This window comes from Oncorhynchus kisutch, unplaced genomic scaffold (genome assembly GCF_002021735.2).
Source record: "Oncorhynchus kisutch isolate 150728-3 unplaced genomic scaffold, Okis_V2 scaffold2951, whole genome shotgun sequence".
In the NCBI taxonomy this organism is placed as follows: Eukaryota; Metazoa; Chordata; class Actinopteri; order Salmoniformes; family Salmonidae; genus Oncorhynchus; species Oncorhynchus kisutch.
The window spans coordinates 597285-610128 of NW_022264896.1; the positions used below are offsets into that span (position 1 = coordinate 597285).

The 12844-nt window shown below is 42.5% G+C and overlaps 1 protein-coding gene across 2 annotated transcripts; it reads left to right on the plus strand.

The window, feature by feature from the left end:
• Window positions 1–3820: 3820 nt before the first annotated feature.
• On the plus strand, window positions 3821–11099 carry LOC116371134 (beta-1,3-galactosyltransferase 1-like). 2 transcript variants are annotated; one of them, XM_031820035.1, is made up of 3 exons: window positions 3821–4515; window positions 9095–9249; window positions 9536–11099. In XM_031820035.1, exons 2-3 carry the CDS (start codon window positions 9167–9169, stop codon window positions 10551–10553), a joined length of 1101 nt encoding a protein of 366 aa, XP_031675895.1. In that variant the 5' UTR covers window positions 3821–4515; window positions 9095–9166; the 3' UTR covers window positions 10554–11099. The 2 variants fall into 2 exon arrangements, with proteins under 2 accessions (XP_031675895.1, XP_031675894.1); XM_031820034.1 differs by having other exon boundaries at window positions 3824–4515; window positions 9533–11099.
• Window positions 11100–12844: the final 1745 nt, after the last annotated feature.

Here is a 12844-nt window from a genome sequence, read left to right on the forward strand (position 1 = left end):
GGGTTTTAGGCTGGGTTTCTGTACAGCACTTTGAGATATCAGCTGATGTACGAAGGGCTATATAAATAAATTTGATTTGATTTGATATGTAAAACAGACTTGTCTGGGCAGGAATGGGAGGGGAGGTACATAATGATATGTAAAACAGACTTGTCTGGGCAGGAAGGGGAGGTACATAATGATATGTAAAACAGACTTGTCTGGGCAGGAAGGGGAGGGTAGGTACGTAATGATATGTAAAAACAGACTTGTCTGGGCAGGAAGGGGAGGTACATAATGATATGTAAAACAGACTTGTCTGGGCAGGAAGTGGAGGTACATAATGATATGTAAAACAGACTTGTCTGGTCAGGAAGGGGAGGGTAGGTACATAATGATATGTAAAACAGACTTGTCTGGGCAGGAAGGGGAGGTACGTAATGATATGTAAAACAGACTTGTCTGGGCAGGAAGGGGAGGTACATAATGATATGTAAAACAGACTTGTCTGGGCAGGAAGGGGAGGGTAGGTACGTAATGATATGTAAAACAGACTTGTCTGGGCAGGAAGGGGAGGGTAGGTACGTAATGATATGTAAAACAGACTTGTCTGGGCAGGAAGGGGAGGGTAGGTACATCATGATATGTAAAGGTGGAAGAAACCCTCACCAATTTAAGCGAGGTGCCGGCTAGCGGAGTAGAACACCTAAAGAAATAAAGGACAGCCGCACTCTAGGAGCTCAGACGCAAAAAACGTCCAACGTTTTCGACAGACAAGCTATCTTCATCAGGGTATAATGGCAAACACTGCGGAGTGACTCGTTTATATAGTGTCAAAAGGAAACACACAGGTGTCTGTAATCATGGCCAGGTGTGGCCTGATCTCATTGGTTCATTCTCATATTAAAATAGCATACAAAAAAACATAAATGGATAGCGTACGATCATAGACACAATGTGGCTACAAACATTTACAATGAAACGCAAAAACACACTAATCACATGAATGGCTTCAGATCAAAGTCTACGTTGAGACCGGAGGGAGCAAAGGTTTTTAAAATTAAAGATCCAGGCAGCCTCTGGTTTTAAGAATAAATTGTCGAGGTCACCCCCTCTCCTGGGGAGGGTGACATGTTCGATGCCAATATAACGTAGAGACGAAATCGAGTGGTTTGCTTCCAAGAAGTGGGCCGCAACTGGGTAAGTCGAGTTTTTGCACCTAATAGTGATACGATGCTCTGAGATACGTACTTTTAACTTGAGCTTTGTTCTACCCACATGATTTATTTATTTATTTAAGGGGGGGGGGGTCAGCTTAATATAGAGGAAAGATTGTTGCTTCCAATGTAATTGTCTGCATCATTTCCAATCCCCCATATTTTGGGGGTAAATATATATATCCACATACATACACGCATGCATACAGATACACATATATACATACCTATACCTATATATACACATATATACATACCTATACCTATATATACACATATATACATACCTATACCTATATATACACATATATACCTACACATACCTATATAGATACACATATATACATACCTATACACATATATACCTACACATACCTACACATACCTACACATACCTATATATACACATATATACATACCTATACCTATATATACACATATATACCTACACATACCTATATAGACATGCATATACACATATATACATACCTATACATATATATACACATATATACATACCTATACCTATATATACACATATATACATACCTATACCTATATATACACATATATACATACCTATACCTATATATACACATATATACATACCTATACCTATATATACACATATATACATACCTATATAGACATACCTATATAGACATACCTCTATAGACATACCTCTATAGACATACCTCTATAGATATACCTATAGAGACATACCTATATAGACATACCTATATAGACATACCTATATATACACATATATACCTACCTATACCTATATATACACATATATATACCTATATAGACATATATATACACATATATACATACCTATACCTATATAGATATACCTATATATACACATATATACCTACCTATACCTATATATACACATATATATACCTATATAGACATATATATACACATATATACATACCTATACCTATATAGATATACCTATATATACACATATATACCTACCTATACCTATATATACACATATATATACCTATATAGACATATATATACACATATATACATACCTATACCTATATAGATATACCTATATAGACATACATATACACATATATACCTACCTATACCTATATATACACATATATATACCTATATAGACATATATATACACATATATACATACCTATACCTATATAGATATACCTATATAGACATATATATACACATATATACATACCTATACCTATATATACACATATATATACCTATATAGACATATATATACACATATATACATACCTATACCTATATATACACATATACATACCTATACCTATATATACACATATATACATACCTATACCTATATATACACATATATACATACACATACCTATATAGACATATATATACACATATATACATACACATACCTATATAGACATACCTATATAGACATACCTATATATACATACCTATATAGACATACCTATATAGACATACCTATATAGACATACCTATATAGACATATATACCTACACAGACATACATATACACATATATACATACACATACCTATATAGACATACCTATAGAGACATACCTATATAGACATACCTATATAGACATACCTATATAGACATACCTATATAGACATACCTATATAGACATACCTATATAGACATACCTATATAGACATATATACCTACACAGACATACATATACACATATATACATACACATACCTATATAGACATACCTATATAGACATATATACCTATATAGACATACATATACACATATATACATACACATACCTATATAGACATACCTATATAGACATATATACCTATATAGACATATATACCTACACAGACATACATATACACATATATACATACACATACCTATATACATATACAAATACCTACAGTGGGGCAAAAAAGTATTTAGTCAGCCACCAATTGTGCAAGTTCTCCCACTTAAAAAGATGAGAGAGGCCTGTAATTTTCATCCTAGGTACACTTCAACTATGACAGACAAAATGCAAAAAGAAATCCAGAAAATCACATTGTAGGATTTTTTATGAATTTATTTGCAAATGATGATGGAAAAGGCTCAGATTATTGAGGGGGCAGTGCTGCCCTTGGTCCCTGACCATCATTTTGGCTGCATACAGACCGCTTACAGGAGACCCATAAAACAGTTAAGGACTTCTCCTTAGTATCTGGGTTATTCAGGTGGGTGTCTACGGTATAGGGTCATGGACCGTACCATTAAAATAGGATCATAAATAAATGATTAGATATAAATTATTTTAAAAATGTAGTTCCCCATGATAGGACAATAACAAATGAAATGTATCATCTATTTTAAAATGATAGGACAATAAATATGATAGGACAATAAATAAATGAAATGTATCATCTATTTTAAAACTGTTCCACCGTGATAGGACAATAAATATGATAGGACAATAACAAATGAAATGTATCATCTATTTTAAAACTGTTCCACCATGATAGGACAATAAATATGATAGGACAATAACAAATGAAATGTATCATCTATTTTAAAACTGTTCCACCATGATAGGACAATAAATAAATATGACGTATAATTCATTCTAAAAGTATATCCGTCATCTGAACAGCATTGAAAGCCCTCTCATACCCCGGCTCACAGCAATACATTGGCTCTGGGATATGCAACCATTTCATTACTCACTCACTCAATTTACAAACATACCAAATCAAAATAAACACACACCACACATACTGTGCCTTCTGTTTACTTCGTTTTTATCTTCACTATGTTGAATTAGTGCTTGTGTGTTCAATTAGTTATATGTGAAGATATATAGAAAAGCTATATTTTTTATTGTATTGTTACAATTCATAACTGGGCTAGAATTGTGTTTATTTTCCTCATCTATGAGAACTTTGTCATTTTTTAAATAACCATGGAGTGGTCTTTGTGTCTCTGAACAACTGGTTATCAATATATAGTTTATCGACGACGAGAGCTACTCGTTTCGCTTTTAATCGATTTTCTTTGAAAATTGGATACAGAACTTTGCGCCGTTCTGCAATTTCCTTCGGAAACTGATCATTCATGTCAATTTTGGTCCCAGCAAGTCTTTTAACCATTGTTTTATCTTTAAATTAAGCAAATTTGGCAACGATTGGGCGTTCATAGCTTTGGCCTCTCTGTCGGAAGCGGTGTACACGTTCAAGTTGGATTTAGTCGATAGCTTCGCGTGGGATCTGAAGCGCTGTAAAGGAGGAACTCTCTAACTACAGATTCTGGAACTTCCCCTTCTTTCTCCTGGATACCTGTAAGTACCCGAATCTCTCTCATTGATCTAGTTTGTATGTCCAGTAAGGCTTCCCTCAGAACGGTGTTCTCCTTTTTAATTTCATTCATTTCGGTTTCAATCTTATTGACTGTCCCTTTTAGCGTGTGTGTTTCCTTCTCCAATATCACAGCTTTTTCATCACTCATCTCGAGGCTTGCCTTCAACTCTTTTATATCCTTACTAACTAATTCAAGTATACCCAGGTTGTCATTTATTGATTTTAACAGGTCGATTTTGACCTTTACCATTCCCGGTGGTGAAAATATTAAATCGTCTGTGTCTGTAGAAGTCACGTTTCCGTATTGAAATCGGTTCCCCTGTCTCACTCTTCGTCTTGTTTGGGTGTTGCTTGTTTTCGTAATATTTGTCGATAAATGTCTCTAGTCTTAAAATGTGTTTTGTGTTATTATCCCGATTGAAGGTTATCACCCACCGGATTATGTAGTGCTGTATATTTTAGTCTAATTTGCCAATTTTACACGTTATATTTATATCTGAATATTAACCAATGATATCAGGCCACACCCGGACATTATTACAGACACCTGAGTGTGTTTTTTAACACTTTATAAACGAGTCACCCCGCAGTGTTTGTCATTATACCCTGATCGAAACGATGGACGTTACATTTTTTTGCATCTGAGCTCCTAGTCTGCGCTCTTCTTTGTTTGTTTACAGAATGATATGTAAAACAGACTTGTCTGGGCAAGAAGGGGAGGGTAGAGGTGAGATACATTCACACATGGATCCATGTGTCATTGTTAATGTAGTAACAGGAAGTGAATTGAGCCTGATCCAGGTAGACCGCTACAGCAGCCGCACTCAATAGGGGTATCGCGGAACGGACCCAGAACGGGGTCAATACGGTCCCCACTGTAATTATTTTAATGATTGTTATAATTATTATTATTTTTTAACGAAGTTAGTTGAGCTTTCAACTTTCTGCTGTAGAGAGCTATAGCAACACAATGCACAAGGTCCAGTGACACAGTGTAGAATTGCACAAGTAGTTGTTATGCCACCAAGTAGGTGTCCTCTTGTTATGCCACCGATAGACATTAGAGAGGTATTTATAACCTGTCAAATTTCACGTTGATCAACTACAGGTCAAAGTAGTTGTCAAAGTAGTTATCAAAGTGTCCAGACTACGACCACAGGGGCCTCGAAGCCCAGGGGGCCACCATTGATTTTAGACATGTTAAAATGTGTAGAATTGGGGTGTGGTACTACCTTTTTATTTATTTTACCTTTATTTAAACTAGGCAAGTTAGTTGAAGAACAAATTCTTATTTTCAATGACGGCCTAAAAAAAACCTTTGGTTAACTGCCTTGTTCAGGAGCAGAACGGCAGATTTATTTACCTTGTCAGCTCAGGGATTCAATCTTGCAAACTTTCGGTTACTAGTCCAATGCTCTAACCACTAGGCTAGCTGCCACCCCACTATGTGGTGTGGTATTATGTGGTGTGGTACCACCACTGCAGAAACACAGGGATAAGGTGATCCTTCTCTACCACACCTAAAGAAACAAAGGGATAAGGCCACCAACAATTCAGAGATTTCCATACCCAGCTACAACATTTTCCGTCAAGATAGAACTGCCAAAGGGGGAGGAGTTTCAATCTACTGCAGAGAGAGTCTGCAAAGTTCTCATACTTTCCAGGTCTATACCCAAACAGTTTGAACTTCTAATTTTATAAAATTAACCTCTCCAGAAATAAGTCTCTCACTGTTGCCGCCTGCTATCGACCCCCCTCCGCTCCCAGGTGTGCCCTGGACACCATTTGTGAATTGATCGCGCCCCATCTAGCTTCAGAGTTCGTTCTGTTAGGTGACCTAAACTGGGATATGCTTAACACCCCGGCAGTCCTCCAATCTAAGCTAGATGCCCTCCAATCTCACACAAATCATCAAGGAACCCACCAGGTACAACCCTAAATCCATAAACATGGGCTCCCTCATAGACAATATCCTGACCAACTTGCCCTCCAAATACTCCTCCGCTGTTTTCAATCAGGATCTCAGCGATCCCTGCCTCATTGCCTGTATCCCCTATGGGTCCGCGGTCAAACGACCACCCCTCATCACTGTCAAACGCTCCCTAAAACACTTCTGCGAGCAGGCCTTTCTAATCGACCTGGCCCGGATATCCTGGAAGGATATTGACCTCATCCAGTCAGTCGAGGATGCCTGGTCATTCTTTAAAAGTAATTTACTCACCATCTTAGATAAGCATGCCCTGTTCAAAAAATGCAGAACTAAGAACCGAGATAGCCCTTGGTTGACTCCAGACCTGACTGCCCTTGACCGGCACAAAAACATCCTGTCCAGTCCTATGCCGGACTGCCATAGCATCGAATAGTCCCCACGATATGCAACTGTTCAGGGAAGTCAGGAACCAATACACACAGTCAGTCAGGAAAGCAAAGGCCAGCTTTTTCAAGCAGAAATTTGCATCCTGTAGCTCTAACTCCAAAAGGTTTTGGGACACTGTAAAGTCCATGGAGAACAAGAGCACCTCCTCCCAGCTGCCCACTGCACTGAGGCTAGGTAACACGGTCACCACCAATAAATCCATGATTATCGAAAACTTCAACAAGCATTTCTCAACAGCTGGCCATGCCTTCATCCTGGCTACTCCAACCCCGGCCAACAGCTCCGCCCCCCTGCAGCTACTCGCCCAGCCTCCCCAGCTTCTCCTTCACCCATATCCAGACAGCAGATGTTCTGAAAGAGCTGCAAAACCTGGACCTGTACAAATCAGCTGGGCTAGACAATCTGGACCCTCTCTTTCTAAAACTATCCACCGCCATTGTTGCAACCCCTATTACCAGCCTGTTCAACCTCTCTTTCGTATTGTCCGAGATCCCTAAAGATTGGAAAGCTGCCCCGGTCATCCCCCTCTTCAAAGGAGGTGACACCCTAGACCCAAACTGCTACATACCTATATCCATCCTGCCCTGCCTATCTAAAGTCTTCGAAAGCCAAGTTAATAAACAGATCACTGACCATTTCGAATCCCACCGTACCTTCTCCGCTGTGCAATCTGGCTTCCGAGACGGTTACGTGTGCACCTCAGCCACGCTGAAGGTACTAAACGATATCATAAACGCCATCGAGAAAAGACAGTACTGTGCAGCCATCTTCATCGACCTGGCTTTCGACTCTGTCAATCACCGTATTCGACTCCGTCAATCACCGTATTCTTATCGGCAGACTCAATAGCCTTGGTTTTTCTAATGACTGCCTCGCCTGGTTCACCAACTACTTTGCAGACAGAGTTCTGTGTGGTAAATCGGAGGGCATGTTGTCCGGACCTCTGGCAGTTTCTATGGGGGTACCACAGGGTTAAATTCTCGGGCCGACTCTTTTCTCTGTATATATCAATGATGTCGCTCTTGCTGCGGGTGATTCCCTGTTTCACCTCTACGCAGACGACACCATTCTGTATACTTCTGGCCCTTCCTTGGACACTGTGCTAACTAACCTCCAAACGAGCTTCAATGCCATACAACACTCCTTCTGTGGCCTCCAACTGCTCTAAAACGCTAGTAAAACCAAATGCATGCTTTTCAACCGTTCGCTGCCCACACCCGCCCGCCCGACTAGCATCACCATCCTGGATGGTTCCGACCTAGAATATGTGGACGTCTATAAGTACCTAGGTGTCTGGCTAGACTGTAAACTCTCCTTCCAGACTCATATTAAACATCTCCAATACAAAATCAAATCTAGAATCGGCTTTCTATTTCGCAAGAAAGCCTCCTTCACTCACGCCGCCAAACTTACCACAGTAAAACTGACTATCCTACCGATCCTCGACTTCGGCGATGTCATCTACAAAATAGCTTCCAACACTCTACTCAGCAAATTGGATGCAATCTATCACAGTGCCATCCGTTTTGTCACCAAATCACCTTATACCACCCACCACTGCGACCTGTATGCTGTAGTCGGCTGGCCCTCGCTACATATTCGTCGCCAGACCCACTGGCTCCAGGTCATCTATAAGTCTATGCTAGGTAAAGCTCTGCCTTATCTCAGTTCACTGGTCACGATAACAACACCCACCTGTAGCCCACGTTCCAGCAGGTATATCTCACTGATCATCCCCAAAGCCAACACCTCATTTGGCCAGCTTTCCTTCCAGTTCTCTGCTGCCAGTGACTGGAACGAATTGCAAAAATCGCTGAAGTTGGAGACTTATTTCCCTCACCAACTTTAAACATCAACTATCTGAGCAGCTAACCGATCGCTGCAGCTGTACATAGTCCATCTGTAAATAGCCCACCCAATCTACCTACCTCATCCCCATACTGTTTTTATTTGATTTACTTTTCTGCTCTTTTGCACACCAGTATCCCTACTTGCACATCATCATCTGCTCATGTATCACTCCAGTGTTAATCTGCTAAATTGTAATTATTAGCTCCTATCTCATGCCTTTTGCACACACTGTAAATAGAGTTTCTTTTTTCTACTGTGTCATTGACTTGTTAATTGTTTACTCCATGTGTAACTCTGTTGTCTGTCACACTGCTTTGCTTTATCTTGGCCAGGTCGCAGTTGCAAATGAGAACTTGTTCTCAACTGGCCTACCTGGTTAAATTAAAAGAATCTTACCCAAATGCATGATGGGGGTCTGCCACAACTTCTGGACCCAGCGCCCCCCACCTGACGCCCATGATGCCCAGCCCCTCATCGCTAAACAATGGTGAGCCACAGAGGGAGAGGGGTGGGGGGGGGACTTCTCTTCTCTTCTCTTCTAAACATCGAACATTCAAATAAAATCTAGTGCATGATGTTAATTGATTGTATATAGTATGTTGAAGTGAACATAGTTAATATGTAAAAAGATAAGATGGTTTATCTTACTAACTATAAAATATATTAACTTCCATTGTGAATTTAAACCAACGTAATGAGTAATTAATCAATTAGAGAAACAGTGGTCAAACACTGACAGTCGATGTATGTTTCTCAACCTTGTGTTTCAGCAGTACTGATGATAGCCAGAAGGGGGCAGACAAGACACAGGTCAAAAAGAGACGCTGGTGTCGCAACAGCTGCCTTTGCCTGTTTCTGTTCCTCGTCGTGATGATGACTGTGGTCATCCTGGAAGTTGACCTCAAAGAACGGATCTCACCTTCAACAACCAATCCAGCAGCAAACGTGTCCCGAGGACCGTACCATGTACAATACCCACATGAGTACTCCTTCATCCTGGATGAGACAGAGAAATGTCGGGAGCAGAACCCCTTCCTGGTTCTGATGGTGCCAGTGGCGCCCTATAACAGGGAGGCCCGTGAGGCCGTCCGCAGGACTTGGGGCAGTGAGAGGCAGGTACTGGGCAAAGAGGTCCGTCTGTTCTTCCTGCTGGGACTGCCCAGTGGAGAGGAGACAGAGCAGCTCCAGGAGAAGGTGCTGCAGGAGAGCAAAGAGCACCAGGATCTGCTGCAGAGCGACTTCATAGACAGCTACAAAAACCTGACCATCAAGACCATGGTGATGATGGAGTGGCTGAGCTCTCGCTGCCCCAACGCCTCCTACGCCATGAAGATCGACTCAGACATGTTCCTCAACGTGAACACCTTGGTCAACATGCTGCTTCACGCTCCAACGCAGAACTACCAGACTGGACTAGTGGCCCGACGGGGCGCTGTTCTAAGAGACCGTAACTCCAAATGGTACCTTCCAAAGGAGGTGTTTCCTGAACCGGTATATCCACCTTATGCTCTGGGCCTGGGCTATGTCTTCACCTTAGACCTCCCCAGGAAGCTGGTGGAGGCGTCCAGGCATGTTAAAGCCGTCTACATAGAGGATGTGTATCTGGGACTGTGTATGAGACACCTGGGCATCCGGCCTACTGACCCCCCCAGTGGAAACCTTTTTCAGGGGTATGCAGGAGCCCAGGACCGCTGTCACTACATGGCTGTTATCACGACCATCCTCGACACTCCTCAGGAGCTTCTGGACGTATGGAGAAACTTGCACCAACCTGGGCCTGTCTGTTATTGAAAACAACACTCTGGGAAAGACAAAGAGCCTTGAGGTTAGAGCGTTGGGCCAATAACCCAAAAGGGTGATGGTTCCAATCCCGGAGCTGACAAAATGGAAAATCTGTCACTGTGCCTTTGAGCAAGCACTTAACCCCAGTGCTCCACGGGTGCTGGACAATGGTGTCCCTTACCGGGACCTCGCTCCCTGTGGGTGTCTTGTTTGAGCTGTGACTTTCTCTTGGATGCTTTTCTCTGGGTGTGGTAGAGAAGGGTCGCCTTATCCCTGTGTTTCTGTGGGTGTGGTAGAGAAGGATTGCCTTATCCCTGTGTTTCTGTGGGTGTGGTAGAGAGCGATCACCTTATCCCTGTGTTTCTGTGGGTGTGGTAGAGAAGGGTCACATTATCTCTGTTTCTGCAGTGGTGGAAAAGGTACTTAATCATCATACTATAGTAAAAGTAGACGGCACACTCCAATACTCAGACATCATTTACAAACCAAGCCTTTATGTTTAGTGAGTCCTCCAGACCAGAGGCAGTAGGAATGACCAGGGATGTTCTCTGTTTAGTGAGTCCACCAGACCAGAGGCAGTAGGAATGACCAGGGATGTTCTCTGTTTAGTGAGTCCACCAGATCAGAGGCAGTAGGAATGACCAGGGATGTTCTCTGTTTAGTGAGTCCTCCAGACCAGAGGCAGTAGGAATGACCAGGGATGTTCTCTGTTTAGTGAGTCCACCAGATCAGAGGCAGTAGGAATGACCAGGGATGTTCTCTGTTTAGTGAGTCCTCCAGATCAGAGGCTAGTAGGGATGACCAGGGATGTTCTCTGTTTAGTGAGTCCACCAGATCAGAGGCAGTAGGAATGACCAGGGATGTTCTCTGTTTAGTGAGTCCTCCAGATCAGAGGCAATAGGAATGACCAGGGATGTTCTCTGTTTAGTGAGTCCTCCAGATCAGAGGCAGTAGGAATGACCAGGGATGTTCTCTGTTTAGTGAGTCCTCCAGACCAGAGGCAGTAGGAATGACCAGGGATGTTCTCTGTTTAGTGAGTCCTCCAGACCAGAGGCAGTAGGAATGACCAGGGATGTTCTCTGTTTAGTGAGTCCTCCAGACCAGAGGCAGTAGGAATGACCAGGGATGTTCTCTGTTTAGTGAGTCCTCCAGACCAGAGGCAGTAGGGATGACCAGGGATGTTCTCTGTTTAGTGAGTCCTCCAGACCAGAGGCAGTAGGAATGACCAGGGATGTTCTCTGTTTAGTGAGTCCTCCAGACCAGAGGCAATAGGAATGACCAGGGATGTTCTCTGTTTAGTGAGTCCTCCAGACCAGAGGCAATAGGAATGACCAGGGATGTTCTCTGTTCAGTGAGTCCTCCAGACCAGAGGCAGTAGGAATGACCAGGGATGTTCTCTGTTTAGTGAGTCCACCAGACCAGAGGCAGTAGGAATGACCAGGGATGTTCTCTGTTTAGTGAGTCCACCAGATCAGAGGCAGTAGGAATGACCAGGGATGTTCTCTGTTTAGTGAGTCCTCCAGACCAGAGGCAGTAGGAATGACCAGGGATGTTCTCTGTTTAGTGAGTCCACCAGATCAGAGGCAGTAGGAATGACCAGGGATGTTCTCTGTTTAGTGAGTCCTCCAGATCAGAGGCAATAGGAATGACCAGGGATGTTCTCTGTTTAGTGAGTCCTCCAGATCAGAGGCAGTAGGAATGACCAGGGATGTTCTCTGTTTAGTGAGTCCTCCAGACCAGAGGCAGTAGGAATGACCAGGGATGTTCTCTGTTTAGTGAGTCCTCCAGACCAGAGGCAGTAGGAATGACCAGGGATGTTCTCTGTTTAGTGAGTCCTCCAGACCAGAGGCAGTAGGAATGACCAGGGATGTTCTCTGTTTAGTGAGTCCTCCAGACCAGAGGCAGTAGGGATGACCAGGGATGTTCTCTGTTTAGTGAGTCCTCCAGACCAGAGGCAGTAGGAATGACCAGGGATGTTCTCTGTTTAGTGAGTCCTCCAGACCAGAGGCAATAGGAATGACCAGGGATGTTCTCTGTTTAGTGAGTCCTCCAGACCAGAGGCAATAGGAATGACCAGGGATGTTCTCTGTTCAGTGAGTCCTCCAGACCAGAGGCAATAGGAATGACCAGGGATGTTCTCTGTTTAGTGAGTCCTCCAGACCAGAGGCAATAGGAATGACCAGGGATGTTCTCTGTTTAGTGAGTCCTCCAGACCAGAGGCAATAGGAATGACCAGGGATGTTCTCTGTTTAGTGAGTCCTCCAGACCAGAGGCAGTAGGGATGACCAGGGATGTTCTCT